Below are 21,149 nucleotides of genomic sequence, written 5' to 3' on the forward strand. Positions count from 1 at the left end.
TGATGAAATTTTTTGATGTTAAGTTGCCTTCCTGCTTTCCTTCCCTCTTCTTTTCTTTCTTTTTGATTGGTATTTTTTGCTCTAAAGTTTATTTTTTTGGCAAAATCTTATTTGAATTGATACAGAGATGAAGGATACACACACAAACATAAATGTCTATATAAACTCTACTAAATAAATAATCATAAAATCCCTGTTTCTCAAATCAATTCAAAATATTTTAAGAATGCTGCTTTCCTTGAATTAAACTTAATTCTTCTCCTCACTTATTTATTAAGCAGCATTCCTTTGTCATGCAGTGATTATAGCCTTGTTCTTCCTGTAAGTAATTGTGTTTTATAAATTTGTAAGCAACCAGAGTGATTTCAGAATTTGTTAAAGATTTACAAAAAATTGACATGATCTTAACCACATGCTGCTATTGCCAATATGCCCTTTAGAGTGATGTTTTTACTAAAAGCAATGTCTGACTCTTTCACATTCCTACAATAATGGCCTTATTATTATACTACAAAAGATGACATCTTCAAACAAAAAATGTCTAACTCTATAACAATATTCCATGAATTCACTTATTACACAATATTAACAAACTGCTTAAAGAATGAATCAAAACCATATAAGATATTATTTCTCATGTATTGGAAAAAAATTATACGATGAAGTAAATTAAATCTAGTAGTGTGAAAACTTTCTAAGCCTTTCTAATGATAAAAACTGTAAACATAAAATATTCTACTTCAAAAATGCTTTCAGAGATGTTATAAATGGTGAGAGGATGTATATATCATATATAGTTTTCTGTTTATGAATTTGATTATATTATAGCAATGGAACAGTGTAATATTAAATTTTAAAAAATGCATATCAATTGAAGATATAAATTAACCTCAAATTTGGGTTGTAAATAATTTTATATTTAGCTTTCAGTTTTCTTTATGTGTTTTTATATAATTTCAGGAAAATAATTATCATATATAAATGTACACATCTGAGTCTTTATCTAATATGTCTCAATCTCAAGAGTTCTAAAACCCCTCAATTTCCTTCTTTCCTTCCTTCCTCTTTCCTTCTTTCCTTTCTTCTTTTCTCCCTTCTTTCCTATTCCTTTATTGGTAATTTGGGGTATAAAAGTTAATTGTTGGCAATATTTTATCAGAACTTTTAATGTGAATGAAGGATGAGAGATATATACATATATACACACACACATATAGTGATGATCCAACTTGGAATAAATATTCCCATATTTCTATGAAAAATTATGAATGCATTTAACTATAGTATGTTATTCCTTAACATTTTTCATAATATACAGTATATGTACTTACAACTTTATACTGTGAACTTAATTGTTTAATAACTACCCTCATGCATGGAAGAGTTTTTATCTTATTATAACGTATATTTTAATAATGTGATAAAGGAGAATGACATGGTGTTAAGAAATTATGTTAATGTAATGGGCTTTATGAATTCACAAATTAGCTGAGCACTGAGAGTGATTGGAATTAGATAGGCAAATCTCTTGAGGGGAGTAGGGCATTGATGTGTAAAAGATTATTTCTGAGAGTGAGAATAGCATGTGTATGGCCCTGTAGCATGAGGGAACATAGTAAGTACGAGGATTGTAAGACGTATATCTATGGTAATGATCATGAAGGTGAACAAGGAGTGATTTGAGGCAACTAACAAGGGTAAGGCCAAATATATAACAGTCAGCATATTACAGCAGGCTGTCCGGCGAGCCGGCCCTCCGCCCGCGCCGCGGGGTGGGCAAGCGCCCCGCGGGGGTCTCGGGCTCCCAGCCCACTGCCCCGCCTCCCCGCCACCCGCTAGGCGTCGTCCGGGGACGCCCCTCGCCGAGAGAGACCCTCAATCACAAGTCACCCCGCCCTGCCCACCCTCCTCGCCGTGCCACGCAACCCCGCCCCCGAACCGCCCTCCCGATCTCCCTGCAGTACCCCTCGCCCCTCGCCGTGAAGAAGTGACTCCAGCAGCCGTGGCGGCTCTTTGGGCCCAAGGGGCGGGCGCGGCAGCCATTGGCGGAGGCCGCTGCCTCCGGCTGTCAATCCCGCGACCCGGCCCCGCCCCACCGGCGGAGCGTGGCAGGACGCAGGGCCGCGGGGGCTGTCGGGACGGCTCCAAGATGGCCGCGCGCTTGGGGTCCGCACCTGCTGGCGGCCTCGAGCCCCGTTAACTGCTACCGCTGCTGACCGGAGCCGCCAGTAGGCCTGGCGACTCCGTGGGCTGTCCCCGCGGGGCGGGAGGCCGCCATGGCGACCCTGGAAAAGCTGGCGAAGGCCTTTGAGTCCCTCAAGTCCTTCCAGCGGCCGCCGCCTCAGCCCCCTCAGCCGGCACCGCAGCCGCCGCCGCCTCAGCCGGCACCGCAGCCGCCGCCTCAGCCGGTACCGCCGCCGCTTCAGCCCCCTCAGCCGGCACCGCAGCTTCAACCGCCGCCGCCGCCGCCTCAGCCCCCTCAGCCCCCTCAGCCAGCACCGCAGCCGCCGTCGCCTCAGCCGCCGCCGCCGCCGCCGCCGCCTCAGCCGGCACCGCAGCCTCAACCGCCGCCGCCGCCGCCTCAGCCCCCTCAGCCGGCACCGCAGCCGCCGCCGCTTCAGCCGGACCCGCAGCCGTCGCCGCCTCAGCCCCCTCAGCCGGTACCGCCGCCGCCTCAGCCGGCACCGCAGCCTCAACCCCCGCCGCCGCCGCCTCAGCCGGTACCGCCGCCGCCTCAGCCCCCTCAGCCAGCACCGCAGACGCCGCCGCCGCCGCCTCAGCCCCCTCAGCCGGTACCGCCGCCGCCTCAGCCGGCACCGCAGCCTCAACCCCCGCCGCCGCCGCCTCAGCCGGTACCGCCGCCGCCGCCACCTCAGCCCCCTCAGCCGGCACCGCAGCCGCCGCCGCCTCAGCCTGTACCGCCGCCGCCTCAGCCCCCTCAGCCGGTACCGCCGCCGCCGCCGCCGCCGCCTCAGCCGGCCCCGCAGATTCAACCGCCACCGCCGCCCGTCCACCGTGGGTCAGGAGCCGCTGCACAGACGGTGAGTCCCTGCGGGTCCCTCCCCAGCCCTGCGCGGGTCTCCGTCCCTCCCTCGGCCTCCCCCGAAGGCCCCGAGGCGGTCCGGGCCCCAGGCCTCTGCTTTCCCGGCTGCGAAACTCGGGAAGGAACGGGGCTGTGTTGTGATCCGAGGCCGCGCGTCCCGTTCGGCTTCCTCTGGGCCACTCCCCACCCCTCTCCTTCTCCGGGCCAGGTGTAACATTTTGTCTTCCCTTTTCAACTGAGGGTTTAAAACAGTGTTTCAGATAACTGTCAAAACGCTATGCATGCAAAACCCTAGGTTAACTTAAGGGAAGGAGTAGGAGAGAAGAGGGGAAGGAGCGAAGTTCACTGGTCACTTCTGTGGGGGTGGGTTAGATGGTCACAGTGGTGAACGCTTAACTGCTACATGGCCCCGTGCACTTACCAGCATAGTCGTTACTGTTACTAACCCCGGACGGAACTGGTGTTAAGGAGGCATGACCATGGACCTTGTGCTCATTGAGCTTAATTTTACACAAACTAAGATTTCCACAGAATCAAGACAGGCAGTAAACGCCAGCTGCAGAGGACAGCTTGTGCAGGGTTGGGGAACAGCATGGCATGATCAGAACTTTAGTTTGACTGGCTTGAAATGTAGAGGGAAAGGGAAACTTCACACTGATGAATCAGAGAGGAGATAGCTGTTTTTATTAAACTAAAATGGTTAAATGAGCCTTGTTGGTTAATGATTTGCCTTAGCAATGTGAATTTGGGTTCTGCAAGTATTTTATAAGTTCTGTAAGAAGCTTGTTTTAAAATTTCAAAACTCTTAAGATATTAGAAGTTCAGTTTTATTTTACAAGAATTTTTTAAAAAGTGTTTCTTTAACTCAATTAGAACTGAGTTCCTTTAACATAGACTTTATTATCTCATGTATTAATACCCTCTAGAGGTACACAATGAAAAATGTGATTTATAAACAGACACATACAGACACAAGGAAAACAGAGTATGTAGCTTCAGTAACAGTTTAAGAGAAAAGTCAGAAACAGAAATTTTCCCTGGTCAAAATATCAAAAAAAGCATCTGGGGCTTATATCTTTTAATTGATTTGAGCTCTAAATGGACAAATACACAATTTTTTTTTTAAATTGCTAAGAACAAGATTCTTTTTCACGTTGAATAATGATTTTGAAGTTTAAATAAATACCAACAATAGAGCTATGAGGGAGGAAAAATATAAAATACTGATTTTTTTTTTTAATCTCACCGTAAGGTGAATTCTTAAATACATAGGAGAGAACTGTCATGATTTGCGCAACTCGCTTGCAAATAGTTCAACAGTATTAACAATGATTGAATTTAGATGGTGGGCATATGGGAATTTATCATCCTATTAAACAGTTTTCTGTACTTCTGAGACTTAGAATAAAACATTGGAAGGAACCTGTTAGACATAATGCTCTATGTGAAGTAATTTGTTCCCTTTGTGAAATTCTAGGAAGGTTAAAATGCATGTTCTTAACATCAAGAAAATCACAAGCATTTACGATGTAATCAGAACTACCTGAGGATCTGTGAAACTTGTTGAGTTGGTGGATTTTTTAAAATGTCTTAAAACATTTTGTTTTTACAAAGATTACAGGAGTAAGAGAAGATAAATTTTAATCAACTCTTAATATTTTTTTCCTGGTTGATGTGATATAATTAAATGTGGGGAAAAAAGGTAAATTCTAAAAGGAGACACTACCTTGATGGTTTTCTATGGAGGAAACTCAAGCAGGAGGAAGTTTAATTTAAAAACATAAATTACTGCTCTTTATAATACATTCTAAGTTGTCATTCTTTTGAATGCCTTCCTTTCCAAACAGGTGTGTTATTCTGGGAGATCATCAGGACTTCTGGGTGTTTGGAGGTACTGACCTAACCAGTGGAACTGCTGATTTATAAGAAGTTGTCCAGAATTTTGGAAAACTGATTAGTAGAGGTAAATAATGTTTCCTTGGCAAGTGATGACAGAAAGTGACTTGAGTGAATTTTCCTTTGTTTTTAGGCAGATGTACCTAACCATGTATGTTAACAATGATTACAGGCTGGAGACCGAGAAGAACTACCATTTTTGCCAGCTGGGATGCAGAAAAATTTGGACTTCTGGGTTCCACAAATGGGCTGAGGTAACTAAGACAGAAAACGTATCTTCTTGGTCAACATGTATCTCAGGGTAATCACAGATGTGTTCCATTACCTGATATTGTTTTAATTTGGATAAATACTCAAGAAAATTTAAGAAATAGAGTTTGCTTTTGCTTTTACATCAGTTTGTTAAAACAGAACAACCTCTTAATTACTAAGTACAAACCAAGTTTTTCATTATTTTTAAAATATTTTAGTTTCTATTTGTATTTGTTTTGTGATAAGTAAGTAAAATCTGTAAGCTCAGAAAATAGTCAAACCTAGGAAGCTGCTTCTGACAAGTGAATTAGCTTATTGAAAATCTGATATAGATCCTTGGCATTAATTTTCAAGTTTTTACAGTTTCCTTGGATTTTTTCTATCTAGGAAAACAACATGCTCTTTTAAGATGACTATACTCTGATTATAGTCTCTCCTTTATGGATTCCGTACTAAATTGTAACCATAGGTATATTTTACCATTTACAAAAGTGCCTGATTGGGAAGTATAATACAATGATTTTGTAAATTGAATTACTCTAAAATTTCAAGGATTTATTTTTAATTCAATTATGATTAATTTTCATTTGTCACTGGCTCTTAATGCTTTATTTTAAAGTGTCTTTCATAGGCCCCCTTCTTTCGTCTTCTTCACTTAGGCTCTCTGTCCAGTAACTCTAAGTTCTTACATGTTCATGGTAGGCTTGTGTGTTTTGTTTAAAGGCAGGTGCACCAAAAAGCACTTTCCTGTGACTATCCTCTGTTTTGTTCATCATTTATGAGTCCAAATTTTATAGAATTGATTTGAAGAATGTCATATCTTTCTTATCATTGTGTCTGGTTTTTAAAATGCTTTCCTTCTGACTCATTTCTGCATACTTTAAAATAATAATATGAATTAAATAAGTATGGGAATAAAATCACAGTTACTTGTATCACATTTGATTCCATTTATATTGCAAAGTCTTATTATTATGTTGGTGTTATGAACATGCATTTCATAATACACTTATTTAGATGAATCAGATCTTATTCATTAAGGTCATTTACTTTTAGAAATATGTAATTTCTTGTGAATACATGTATATAGAAATACATGTGTCTTTCTATAATTTAAGCAGCTTAGAATACAGATAAAAAAAATCCAAGATACAAGATAATATGCCTTGCATTAATTTAAATTCATGTGAGTTAAAAGACAATTTGAATATTGTTTCCCATTTTCTACTAGCTTCTTGATCATATTCAGCAGCACATTTACCTTTACATATAGTTAAGGAATCTTTTTTATTTCTATTGTAGCTCTGTCATAATGGAAACTCTGCAGCAGAATCAGCTGTCATCTATCCCGTGTGGCCAAGTGCAGAGGTGAGAATTCTCATTTGTGGGATGACCACTCACAGCTTTAAATGTTTTTACTGTAACTGCTCTTATAAGGTAGCAAGCTAGAGAGAGTGAGAGAGAGAAATAGAGAGAAGAAAAGAGTTCTCTCCGCATATTCCCATGTGTGTGATGGCATTAGTCTTCTTCTGTATTTTTCTAGAATGTGTGTGCGTGTGTGCATGTATGTGTGAGAGAGAAATGTCTTGTCTTTGTCCTAATAGCCACTCTTCTCTCCCTCTAGTTTTTTCTCTATCCTCCCCTCCTTTCTTTTTCTTTTTCATCAATATCTTCTCTTTCCAAAAATTCTTGATAAATCAAATTTCCAACTTCCTCACTTTTAATATGGTAAAGTTACTTGGATCCCCAACGTCAAGGGATCTCATAATTTAATGTCTGTAAGGATTTCCAGGGACACCTTTTAAAAGTACAGATTTCCAGGCCTTACTTTGAGCAGTTCTCTTCCAGTAGATCCAGGGTGAGGCTGAGCATCTCCGAGCCTTCCCCCTTCATATTATGGTGCAGGGGATCAGGGGCAGTTTTCCTCTGGGTCTCCGTGCTGTTGCTATGAAAAGTGGCTACAGCATCACTAATATTTTTCTTTCTTGTTTTAATTGCATTAATATTATCAAGCAGTTAATAGCATTTTCTTAAAATTATGGTCAAAGGCATAGGCGTTTGATTTATAATGGTATCTGCAAACCACTCTTTTACTGAATTAATTTGTTTGTTTTGCTTGTATTTCCACAATTGTAAACGCTGTGAGTTAAGTGACTGCTTTTCTTCAACTACAGGAGAATGTGAAAACACTCCAGGAGAGAGAGGTTGCATATATCAATGTAGACTCATACACAGAAGGTAAATTTTATTTCAGATTGTCATTAAATAGTATACCAGTATTTAAGTCTGTCAAGTCCAACTCATAAACTAGGATTATCCTCTTTCTATGAGATGCCTCAATAATACCTCCATTTCTCCATTTTACCAGAGAGAACATTATTATGATTCAAATGAATCAATATGATTCATAACTAAGCTATTGATCCTAATTTCTTTAGTATATTTACCATTGGCCTATCTTGGATTACTACTTAAAACTTTAGTACTTTTGACATTCTTCCTGTGGAGCTATTTTTAAAAGTTGGGCTAAAGTATTTCATACAGAAATAGTTCCTGTATGTATTGGACCAACTCTGAAATAAGCACCCACTACAGACTTCCTTTTGACCCTGACATGTGGCATGTGCATCTGTAGGCTTTCATCATATTATGGTTATTTCTAGGTAAGTGTCACAGGACACAAGTTAGTTACTGACATGCTCTAGTCTAAAGTCTTGATATTGAATTGAATGAATGAATAAAAACATGAACATTATGGCCTTACCACTTCCTTTGCCAAAGACCCCTAGGTACTGCTGCCGTAATGAGCAATGGCCCTTACTGTTACTGCAGGAGCTGCGGCCTTAGCAGCAGTGTCCGCCTCTGCAGTCTCCTATCCCGAGTGTGTGCTGCAGCCTCTCTGGCTCCTGAAGAGTTATTTCCACCTTGTGTTTTAGTTTTAGCCAGACTGTTTGTCTGTCTGTCTATTTATCTACCTACCTATCTATCTATTCTAAAATCTTATTTATTTTTTTATACTGAAGTACATTTGATTTATAATGTTAGTTTCAGGTGTACAGCAAAGTTACACAGTTATATACATATACATATACATATACATATACATATACATATACATATACATATACATTTTTAGATTCTTTTCCATTATAGGTTATATAAATACTGAATATAATTCCCTGTGCTATACAGTAGGTCCTTGTTGTTTATCTGTTTCATATATAATAGTGTATATCTGTTAATCCTGAACTCCTAACATCTCTCTTCCCTTCCCCCTTTCCCCTTGGGTAACCATAGTTTCTTTTCTATGTCGTGAATCTATTTCTGGTTTGTAAATAAGTTCATTTGTATCATTTTTTTGTTTGTTTACATTCCACATGTAAGTGATATAATTTGATATTTGCCTTTCTCTGTCTGACATACTTCACTGAATATGATAATCTGTAGGGTCCACCCTATTTTTAATTCTCCAGGAATGATGCCTTCAATTTGAAATCTGTTATATCTTGTTTATAATTAGAAAATAAAGTTAGAATTAAATACAGGTTTGAAGTCCATTTGGAGGTATTAAAATACTCTCTTATTTATTTTGCAGGCAATTATACCCTCAGAGTTGACTGTACACCTCTTCTTTTCCAGTTGGTATATGAACTGACAAAAGAGGTATGTAAATAGATCTGTCATAATGTTTTCTGATGAGTAGATAAGTCAATAACTTTTGTTTTCTAAATTACTAATATTTAAACTGGTGACAGACATAGCTGATTTGTATAAATAACAAATCAGAACGAGCTTTAATACACTTCTTATGTGACATAACTATGAGAACAGTAGTGCTAGTCTCTGTTCTAATAATAGTTCCTAATAATTGTATACATTTGTTAAAATGTACAGGGTCTGTTGTTTCATGGGGCAGAGTCTCTTTGATGTAACAGAAAGAATACTGAGCTGGGATGGGGAAGCCTTGGCTGTGAAGATTGCCTTGGCTATTCATTCATTCATTCATTCAGCAAGTATTTATTATGTGGTTACTATGTATCAGGTCCTATGAAATGAATTCTAGCAGCAACAGTGATAAAAGGACAAGGTTACTGAATCCAAATACTTTGTAATCTAGAGAGGCCACAGACCTGTAAATGAGGACTCATACTTCACTTGAATATTGGATACTATATACAGTGGAGGACAATTGCGGAAGAGAGAAGCTAAGACCCTGGGGTAGCTGGTGAGGTTGGAAAGCATTAGAAGGTGTTCACAGAAGGATTAGTGGTTAGGCTGTAAAATGGAAGGATGTGAAAGTGGGGAGAAGGTTTCTCCTCAGAGGACACAAGAGCTAATAAAGACATGGATGTGTGAAAGAACATTTCCTGACCTCTGGGTAATGCAATATAACCTAAATGTAAGGTTTTGGTGAAAAAGCTGGTAAGAAACTGACACATAGGCCTAAATGTTCATAAATCTGGTGATGGAGAAATTAAAGAATCTTTAACAAGTTTGTACATTATCATTTTTATTCATTAGAAAAATTACTCTGTATCAGTGCAGTGAATAGGTTAAGCTGTAGTAAGCCTAAAAGCAAAATGGAAATAATTCCACATACTTATTTAGCGCACAGGAATTTATAAATACTAGTTATTGATGTAAAAAGTACTCTGAAAATGCTAATGCACTCTGAATCTCTAAAAATTATGTGATCTACTCATTGAGAATATGTGTGCTTCATTTAAATAACCCCCCATTATAGAATTTAACTGTAGAAATGTTTCTTTCAAGTAGGTATCACTTAGATGACAGTGGGAAGTAGATGTCACATCTCTGTGGTCCTGTTTCCCAATCGCCCTTCATCTTGCCCTGTCCTTTTCACTGTTAGTGTCTTTAACATCTCATCCTCCCAAGTGAGCATCCTCAGATGCCCATCACAAGTCCCACCATACTGGGAAGCTTAGGTCCTTGATCCTTTTATTGAAATGTCCCATAAAAACATCTTATCTAAAAGCACGCTGTAAAGACAGCCCTTGTTGGGGAATCCTTCTCAGGAGATACATTTACACTCTGTCCTACAGAGGAGGCTCCTGCCTTTATAGGAGGGGTAGTAAGAATTTTAGGACCAAGAAGGAGAAGCTTAGGTCTATCCCCTTTGTACATTTATTTAATAAGTATTAAATGTGTAAGTGGTTACCATAATGACAGGATAAATCAGAGATTCTGCTATTAGTGTGTTACCTGTGTAGCCAGGAGAGACTATGATCAAGAATTTTCAAATCCAAGATAGAGATTAAAATCACCAAAGTGAATACAGATAAAAGTGTGGGAAGCAAAAAATAAATATCTTAGTTTATTATTTTACATGTTGGAATTAAACAGCCTGCTTAATGGGAAATTGCAATTTTTTTTTCCAATTTTAAAGCCTCTTTTATGTTAATTTGAATTTACTTTGCATGCCACTTGTATTAGATACAGTATATTTGTCTTTCAGAGTTTTTGTTTTAGGTAGTTTTTTTAACAGTTTAACTGGGAAATTAAAATGTATCTTTAGAAGTTACATTATCAGGATGAACTAATTAATTGTCCAGAAGAGAAGAGTGAGATTTTATAATCTTTTTTGATTTGATTGTCAGTGGAGGAATCAGACATCATTCATCTGGAGAAATGCTGTTGGTTGCTGAGGGCTCAATCCCGAACTGGATGATTTGATTTAGAGACATTTGGCCCATTGGCTTCACCACCAATTTGTCCATCTCTGAGTGAAGATGGGAATCCTTCTATTTTCTACAAATGTTCTTTGGTAAACACGTGAGCCTTGTTCCACCTTTGGAGCCTTGTGTAAGTTGGTTTACCTTTCTGCACCTGAATATTCTCATATATAAAATCAGTTTGACCAAGACAATCATTATGAAACTGTGCTCCAGTGTGGTGCCTCAGCATCTGGTGCAAGGTCAGGGTGGTGGACACTGAATAGGCAAAGCTCTAGCTTCCACACGTGACCTCACCTCTTCTTCAGCTGAGTAGTGTCTATTGTATTTCTTTTATATAGAAGAAGGTTCCACTGCTGTATCCTTCCCCCACCCTTAAAAAATTAAGAAACCACTGGACTAGACCATCTCTAAGGTCCCCACTTAGCTCTAAACTTTCCACTACTATATATATATATATATGTATAGTATATATATATATATTAAATGAGGTTTACAAGGAGTAGTTGTGGCTGATAATCACAAAAACTATTTGAAATCTGAAAGCTTGGGTTCTGCTTCTGATTCAGACCTTTTTAAAAAAATTTCTTACTTTTAGCAAGTCATTTAACTACTTCTTAGCTTCAATTTTCTGCTCTTTGAGGGCACAGAATTAGATTCTTGAAATAGACAGTCTATTCTTCAGGTTTCTAGTGTGTTTTAGTAATATTTGTTAGGGGAGCTAGAACAGACAGGGCTTCCACTTCAGCAGTGCAGTTATGTTTTTACCTTTTTAGAATTAGAGATTGAGAAATCATTTCATTTGAAAACAAAATGATTCCATTTATTTTTTATGAAAAGTTTAAAAACCACAAGATTAGATTATAAATTGCCCTTTATTTCTGAAATTTAATATATTTATTTATACAGATTAAGTGGTACAATGAAGACTGCAGTACAGAATTTCTTTCTCTTATAATATAGTGTGTTAGTTTTCTTTGCTTCATGAAGGAGTTGTATGAAGCTTGTTAATAACAACACAGTATATCTTTGATAGAGTTCAACTTTTCTTCTTCTTTTTTCTTTTTTCTTCTTAGTCTTTCCAAATTAGGATAATTGTGGTCTCTGACTTTTTTCCAGTTAAATTTTTAAAATATATTTTTATTTTTTACATTCTACAATCGCTTTTGACTTTTGGAATTAATATAAGATAGAGACAGGTAGGCAGACAAAACCAAACACTATATGATAGTATTTTCTTCTAGGAAGTTAAATTTTGGTTATAATTATTCCAGGGGAAAAAAAAAAACTTCCTAAGACAGTGGAAACTACTGATAACTTTTAAAAACTAAGTCAGTTTATGCGAGTCATGCCTCCTTTCATAAGCATGTCATTATTAACAGGAAGTTTGTTGGCTGTGATTTATTCTGTGTTCCTATTTTACAGGTTTATTTAATGCTTTTGGTGAAAATCATGACAGCCACATAGATTTTAAGGAGATATCCTGTGGGTTATCAGCTTGTTGCAGAGGACCTCTGGCTGAAAGACAGAAATGTAAGTGTGTTAAACATCACAAAATTTGGAAGCTATACAGAGAAAAAAATTAGCATCCATTCATGTAAAAAATCATCTGATTAAGGCTTGAATTTTCATCCCTTTGGCAAATAGCAATCTCTTGCTGAGGTTTTACTGAGGTCAGTGTAAAGGTTCAATCATCTATTCTTTTTTACTGTGGAGTAATTTAAGATCTTTGTTATTAATAATGGTTGATTTTCCAGATGAATGTACAATTCATGATAAATGAACTACATCATTCATGATGTGTTTGGAAATGTTAAGCATATAGAAAATATTTTCTGGTAGTCTATATAGAAAATTTGTCTAGCTTAACTTGAATTCCAACTTATTTTCTAGCACTGTGTATATTGATATTAGCAAAATTAAATTTATGATAAAACAATTTTATTAAATACTAAATTTATCTTTTAAACCTAGATAAAATATTATAGTGTAATTTATAAGCATATTACATTAATAAATCTTAACCATATTTGGTTAGGAAAATGCAGCAGTTTACATTTAATTGGAACCTAATTCTTATATATTCACTAGGGTCATTATCTCTGCATATTTCTAAAATACAGCTTCACAAATACTGCGTATTTTGGGTATGATACTTATTAGTTCAATATTCTTTTGTAATGTTGTACTGTGATGCACTCAGTTAATTTAATAGCATAATTGTTACACGGGTGTGTGAAGTAGATAATTATTTAATCTTAAAACTTTAGATTTCTTTTATCTTCCCTGATAGTATACCATTACTCTAACCTGGCTTTATGATAGATTATTTGTTCACATTAAAGTTCTGGTATTAAAGAGGCTGAAGTCTTTGTTTCTCAATTGAGTTTAATTATTGTCTTAAATTTTTTTTTAATTTATTTTTTGCCAGTGGACTAGTGGAAGTTAACCAACTAGACTAACTAGCAATTTTGCTGATATTGATGTTAATTAGCAAAGTGCTGATATTTTGGATTTTTAGCTTGTTGTATATAAACTTCATTGAAGATTTGAGATTGTTCTTAGGCAAAAATATTGGGTGCACATTAATTACACTGGAGAGGCAAAATCTTTATACAGTCATCTCTCATTATCTGCTGAGGATTGGTTCTGAGACCCCTTCAGATACCAAATCCATGGATGCTCAAGTCCTTATGTAAAATGGCATAGTATTTGCATATAACCTATGCACATCCTCCTGTATACTTTCAATCATCTCTAGGTTACTTGTAATACCTAATACAATGTAATTATTTGTAAATACAATGTAAATGATATGTAAATAGTTGTCAGTGAATAGCAAATTCAAGTTTTGCTTTTGAGAACTTTCTGGGAAAATTTATATATATATATATATAATTTTTGATCTATTGTTTATACCTGTGAATGCAGAACCAATGGATACAGGGGGCTGACTGTACCAGCTTTTTGTTGATTCTTAATATAGATGGAATATTTTCAACATTGTAAGAATCAACTCTGAAGTGATCAGTTTTAAATATTAGAAATTAATTTAAAAGCTTGAATTACCTTCTCAAAATCTGTGAGATATTGTATAGTAACGTGGCCCTTCTTTTTCAGTTTGCAAGAAATTTAACTTTAGATTTAGGTGAAGGATAGAGTTCTCTAAGCTGGCTAGTGATATAAGGAGAGAGACTTGTGAAGTGTACAGGAATTCCTACAAGTTCAAAGGACTTTAATGACACAATCTCCTCCAAATAAGAACTTAATCCAGAATGTAATTGTTTGAGGAACTAAGTAATTTTACTAGGGCAGCTTGTAATAAAATGTATTATACTTCAGAATATGAAAGTAATTTCCCTCCATAAGAGTTTCTTTTCTTTAGTTTGCTTCAAGGTATTTGATGTTGACGGTGATGGAGTTCTCTCTAGGGTTGAACTGAGAGACACGTGGTTGCACATTTAGAGGTCTGGAAGGACAACTGCACCGATGATACCCTGGTAAAGTCTGATTGTATACATCTTCTTGAATGTAAACTTCCAACAGGAACATAGAGTGAAGAATTTTTTAAAAGAGGTTGAGAAAAAGATTTCTTACAACTTCTAGGTTCTATATTATGCTACTCAAAATATTCATAGCCAAAGATGCAAAATTGGGAAGAGAATTTGCCTTAGAAAATTTAATAAGCTGAATGTATTATATTAAAAAAATGAAACCACTGGAAAATTGTCATAAATTTTTAAGGCAAACAAGCAATCTATTTCTGTAATTAAAAAAAGAAAAAAAAAGTTGACCGAAAATACTTTATACTTCAGCTACTGGCTAATTAAATTATACCTTCTCTATCCTAACTACTGATTTGGGTTTCTGGTTTTAAAGGAATTACATGTGGATGTATCCAACATTGTAGAAGATACATAGAATGCACATGACACCACAAAGGTGAGTCTAGCAGAGACTAATTTATTCTTTTCTAAAAATACATTATATTCTGAATTGTTATACATACCTTACATGTACATACTTGAATCTCTTCTACACCATCCCTGCTAAAAGCTTATTTGGACCTGTGGTTACAATTCCTCCAAGTTGTCCCTAAGGAAATCCCATTCCACCTTTAAACAACTCCATTAAGTGTTATTTACATAAAAACATTATATTTTATAAGCTAGGCATTTTATAAAAATTAAGTAGAGACAGCCCTTGCCATCTGTAGTTTATAATCTTTACTTCTCCCATTTTATTACATTATGGTAAGACAAAGCTTATATTGAGCAAAAGAAGCCATAGAATAAAAGAACACATTGTACAATTCAATTTATATGAAGTTCTAGAACAGAGACAACTCATGTTAATAAGTGTTACAATAGTGATTTTGGAGATGGGTGATTTAACTGGGAAGGACCATAGGATATCTGGGATGATGGGAATTATTTTTTATCTCAATCTGGGTGGTGTATATAGTTTTAAATTTTTTTTTTCAATAATATTGGTGAGGGTCTGTTCTAAGTTTTTTAATAGCAGCCAGAATAAGTGTATACTAGCAGAAACAAACATGTACTTTACTAAGAATAAAGCCTTGAATTTTTTTTAGTTTCACAACATTTATTAAAGATATTATAATAGGTTTGCCTTAATGTCTATGTATCCCTGTGAAACTGAAGATAATCCATATATGTGAGACACATATGAGTTAATTTGACCCTTTCTATTCAAATGTTGACATGTACCAAGTAGCAGATGGAAGGATGTAGACCACAGTGGTCTTATACAGGCTTAGAAAAATAAGTAACTTTTTTTTTCAATCACAAATCCAGAAGAAATCATCATAGTCTTATTAACTGACACTCAACAGAAATAAATAATAGAAATGAATTTTTCTGGGCTTGATCTTTGTTTGGCAATTCAGATAACTGTCTTCATTTACTTTTCTGCCCAAAACTAAGGTAGCCATTTCTATTTGGTATATATGAATACAGAAACATAGGAAAGTTTCTGTTAGGAAATACCTTATGTAGAGATACAATTTCCATTGCCTTTTTTCTGGGTGTTTGATAAGTATGGAAGTTATCATCGCTGTCTATTTTTATGTAAGACCGTGTTTCTTCTTATGGCTGTAATTTTGAACATTAAAAAAAAAGATCATTTAGCTGCTCCATCTCCGTGTAACCATAATAATGAAATGGTAAAAATTTAGAATAGAATTTGGATCTTTCAAACAAACCTATTACCCATATTCACTGGTGACTAGACTGTGACAATATTACCCATTATTTTGTACCATTACATTGGTATTAATATACTTTTATGGAAGTTGCATCATGAAAGCCAATAATTACCATCATAGTGCTTTAAAATCTTTTCTTATAATAAATGGTATTATATATTGAATGAATACATGAATATCATTAATAATAAATATTAAATATCATTAAATAATAAATCATTAGATAATAAAAATATAATTAAGTAATAAAAGCTAAGAACATTATTATTCATCTAGGATTGTTAAGGTGATTGTTCAAAACATGAAGTAAGAAGCATTTGGTTATATTTTTGCCTGCCAAGAAATATTGCCTACTGTATATAAATGTAATTTTTGGTACACTTTGTCACCAAAAAAAAAAATACTGCTTTATTCAACTTGTGAAAGTAATGTTAAATTTTATTTTGAGGAAATGTTAATATAGATACTCATTTATTATATATATTTAGTTCTTTTAAATCTCTTAAGAAGTCTAATAATATTGCCAGATGTTTTAAAGAAGATCTTAGAAAATTGTTAGGGTCAAAGGGCATAATCCAGAGAGTTTGGAAAGATGCTTTCAAAGTTAGTAAATAGTCCTTTTTCTCTAACCAGAACCTTTTGTGGGTTCTGTTAGTAAACTTCACCTTGAACCAGAAGATACTGTGAGTTATTTCCCAGGTCTTACTGGAGGAAGAAGATTTTTGGTGATAAATTGCCCACGTTGTGACTGACTACTTCAGAGTTAGGTTACTTTTGAACTTATTCTTGCTGGCCTACTTTCAGATGAACACATAGCATCTACATTAAATCATTAGTTTTCTTTCAGACAAATGACCATTGCAAGTTTAATAAAACAGATTTTATTCAAATAATATAAGAAGATGAAGATTTAAGATATTCTTAAATATAGTTTCTCTTTCAGAATGGCCATCTTAACTCTAGAGGAATATCATATCTGGAGTGTGAAAAATGTTCTTGCCAATGAGTTTTTGAATCTACTTTTCCAGGTATGTTTAAGGTAAATGACAGAGACCGAGGGCAGTGGTACCAGTAGTTCTACATCTTTTCCATTATGTAGTAGTTAGACAACTAGACTACAAAACCATATATTGTCAAAAGAACTGCATTAACCTGTACACCACCTGCAGATGGTAAGTTAGAGCGTGCATGCTTCTCAGAGTCACAATGTGCATGATAGGAAAGTAGAGTATAGCTGATAATGTTTATCTTACTAACTCATGATAGAGCAGATTGTAGACACATAGAAAAGAATTTAAAATGTAAAAGCCATTATAATTTGCTATTTTTCTTTACTTTTTTTTTTTTTAAAGACCCTTCCTAACAAGTAAGGCAGTGTGGACAGAGACATAGATCATAAGTCGGCAGCTGTAAATTTTTCACAAAGTATACAATCTTTCCAGTTAGGAGGTTATTTTAGATGCAAAGCTGTTTCTTAATTTTCTTTTATTCTTTCTTTCTTTCTTTCTTTCTTTCTTTTTTTTAATTTAATTCTTTAGAAGGTCCAAAAAAGATTGAAGGAGAAAGGAGGAAAAAAAGCTGTCAGGGGTGAACATGAAATCATAAAACTTGCCAGATTTTAACTATTTTCCAGTTAAAGTAGTTCTCTTTGCTCCAATTTAAAGAAACAACTTATAGTTTCCCATTTTTCATAGTTCTTCATAAATATATGTTGATTTAATAGTATTTTACAGGGTGTGAGTAGGGACAGACTGGAAGTTCAAGATTTGTAAATACTGACAGGTATATATAGAATAGATAAACAAGTTTATACTGTATAGCACAGGGAAATATATTCAAAATTTTGTAGTAGCTCATGGGGAAAAATATGAAAACAAATATACGTATATTCGTAAAGTACTGAAAAATTGTGCTGTACACCAGAAATTGACACAACATTGTAAACGGACTATAACTCAGTAAAAAAATAAAAATAAGATAAAACTGTTAGAACACTATAAAAAAAGTAGTATTTTAGATTTTTCTTATTTTATTCTCCTTTTCTTATAAAAGCACCCCTATGAAGTTCAATAAGGCTTGATATCTTTATATCTATCATGATTCTCCATTGTAAATACAGAGTAACCTGCCTGTGACACAGCTGTGTTAGAATAAATGAAAATTGAACTCTTCCTGACAGCTAATATTTAATGTATATTTAAAGCATATGAAATCTGATAAGTCTATGATACCTATTTAAATCAATCAGTTGCTCCACTGTCAGTTATCAGCCAGGATCTAAGTTGATGTCTTTATAAAATATAAATACATATAAAAATAATATAAACCTACTATAAACAGAAATGACTTGCTTAGTAATATGGAAATTAAGCAGCTATTTTTATCTCATTTAAAATGATGTCCTCAATTACTTTAAGTTATCATTAATTATATAAACATTTTGACCACTTAAGTTTGTGTCTGAGTCACCTTGCAGCTCTTACATAGCAAAGCATTTTGAACTTTTATATTGCCTTTCCTATTTTCTCATGTTATTCAGGGGCTTGCATAGGCACTATTTTTTCTAGGACTCTATAAACAGATGTATGCCTGAGATTTTCTTTTGTGTCTGTGTTTCTAGCATTATATTACTGACAGATTTTTTTGTTGGTTATCAATCTAATTTTTTTTCTTGGTATATATAGTCCTTTCAGCCCTTTCAAATATATATATATGTAGTCAGTTTACAATGTGTCAATTTCTGGTGTACAGCACAATGCTTCAGTCATACATGAACATACATATATTAATTTTCATACTCTTTTTCACCATAAGTTACTACAAAACAGTATTGGATATAGTTCCTTGTGCTATACAGTATGAACTTGTTTATAAATTGGGAGTTTGAGATTTGCAGGTACTAAATATTAACATTACATTTTATGATGCTTACTTTATCCCATATTCAGACATGCTTTTAAAACTTAATTTTCACTTAATATATAAGTAATCAGACTTACTCTAAATTGTTTTATTTTCTGTCTGTTTCTAAAATAGAATTAGCTAGTAAATTCAGTGATAAAAGCTTGAATTATACTTTTATTTTATTTGCCAAGATCCCACTCCTGGCTGACCATTTTGGGTATTTAAGTATAAAGTAAGTAAATGTCAGTAGAATTAGGAAACCATTCCTGTGGTAATATTGTTTTCAGTCCTTTCAAATAAACTCAGTGCCCAATATTTTGCAGAGGAAGCACTCTAAACATGATCAGGATCTTCTATCTTGTACGTTTGTCAGAAAGCGTCAAATGTTAAACAGTTTGATAAGCAGAATAGTGCACCACACTGACCCCTACCTATATCCATGCTCTAATCCTGAAATCTGTGAATATGTTATTTTACATGGCAAAGGGGATTTTGCAGATGTATCAGGTTAAGGACTCTGAGACAGGGAGATTAGCCTGGATTATCTACATGGGCCTAGTCTAACAACAGGAGTCCTTAAAAATTGAAAATCTTTCCCAGCTGTGGTCAGAAAGATATGACTTTGGAAGAAGGATTAGAAAGCTGTAAAGCTGTTAGCTTTGAAGATAGAGGAAGGGCCATGGGTAAAGAAATGTGGGTGAACTCTAGAAGCTGGAAAAGACAAGGAAATATATTCTTCCTTTGACCTACAGAAGGGCATACAGCCCTGCTGACATCTTGATTTTTAGCCAAATGATACCTGTTCCTGACTTGACCTACAGAACCATAAAATAATAAGCTTGTGTTGCTTTAAGCTGCAAAATTTGTGATAATTTGTTACAGCAGTGATAAAAATAAATATAGGGGAGTTAATCCAACTTTATGGATTGGAGGGCTCAGCATTTTAAAGATGTCAGTTCCCCTTCAACTGATTCAAAGTTTTATATGTACACATCAAAATCCCCAACAGTTAATTGTTGTTACTGTTTTTTTGTAGAACTTGACAAGCTGATTCTAAATACATAGAGAAGCGTGAAGGGCCAACAATAGCCAAGATGATATTAAAGAACAATGTTAAAGGACTTATAAAACAATATTAAGTCTATGTGATAACTACCTAAAGTTAGACATATAGACCAATGGAACAGCATTGAATTAAACCCTGTACCATACATGAACAGTAACTTTAGATAGATTATAAATCTAATATATTTGAAACATAAAGCAAAGCATCTGGGGGAGGGTAAAGCTCAGGTGGAATGTGTGCTTAGCATGCATAAGGTCTTGGGTTCAACTCCCAGTACCTCCATAAAAATAAATAACCTAATCCCCCACCAAAATAAAGCATCTAGAAAATAGTGTAGGAGATAGTTTAATGACTTTGAAGTGTCAAAGATTTCTTAAACCAGACAAAGCATGAAACATAAAAGAAGAGTTTTAAGTTGGACTTCAGTAAAATTAAGAATTATTTTTATCAAGAGATACCATTAAGAAAGTGAAAAGCTAAGCCACACGGTGGGAAAATATATTTACTATACCTATATCCAACAAAAGACTTGTATCTAGGGCATATAAAGAACAAAAACCAGTGGAGAAAAAGGCAGAACCTCAATATTAAAATATGCAAAATAATTGAACAGGTGCTTCACAAACACACAAAAAAATCCACATAAGCTATGAAAAGGGGCTGACCTCTTTAGTAATAATGGAAATACGTACTAAAACCACACTTGGAACACCATTAGACATCCACTACAATAGTTAGTTGTTAAGTGATATGAAGCATTGGTGAGGGCAACAAGCAATGGGGACTCTTACACATGGCCAGGGGGCATATAGATTCTTACATATACTTTGGAAATAGGCTTTTTGAATGAAAGTTATATATGTGTGTGTGTGTGTGTGTGTGTATATGTACACACACACACATACACATACACACACAACCACACCCTATTACCAAGGGTAAGCCATGTGTGTACCCTTCAGAAACTTCTACATCTGAGCACCAAAGGACATCCAGAAAATTCTCATAATCACTATTTGTTATACCCCCAAATAGAAAATGACCCAAACACTTGTCAACAATAAATAC

The 21,149-nt window shown here is 35.6% G+C and overlaps 1 protein-coding gene and 1 long non-coding RNA gene across 2 annotated transcripts in view; one reads left to right on the forward strand and one right to left on the reverse strand.

The window, feature by feature from the left end:
• LOC116151843 (uncharacterized) overlaps positions 1-21,149 on the reverse strand; it is a 45,817-nt gene that overhangs the window by 20,679 nt on the left and 3,989 nt on the right. The gene's annotated exons all lie outside the window — the stretch shown is intronic.
• Positions 1,603-20,706, forward strand: LOC135320676 (serine/arginine repetitive matrix protein 2-like). Its single transcript, XM_064483799.1, has 12 exons — positions 1,603-1,630; positions 1,719-2,152; positions 2,233-3,041; positions 4,891-5,006; positions 5,112-5,193; positions 6,494-7,429; positions 8,787-8,854; positions 10,810-11,014; positions 12,310-12,417; positions 14,270-14,384; positions 14,764-14,826; positions 17,055-20,706. The coding sequence occupies exons 1-4, from the start codon at positions 1,603-1,605 to the stop codon at positions 4,967-4,969; spliced, it is 1,350 nt and encodes a 449-aa protein (XP_064339869.1). The 3' UTR covers positions 4,970-5,006; positions 5,112-5,193; positions 6,494-7,429; positions 8,787-8,854; positions 10,810-11,014; positions 12,310-12,417; positions 14,270-14,384; positions 14,764-14,826; positions 17,055-20,706.

This window comes from Camelus dromedarius, unplaced genomic scaffold (assembly GCF_036321535.1).
Source record: "Camelus dromedarius isolate mCamDro1 unplaced genomic scaffold, mCamDro1.pat HAP1_SCAFFOLD_114, whole genome shotgun sequence".
NCBI classification, from domain to species: domain Eukaryota; kingdom Metazoa; phylum Chordata; class Mammalia; order Artiodactyla; family Camelidae; genus Camelus; species Camelus dromedarius.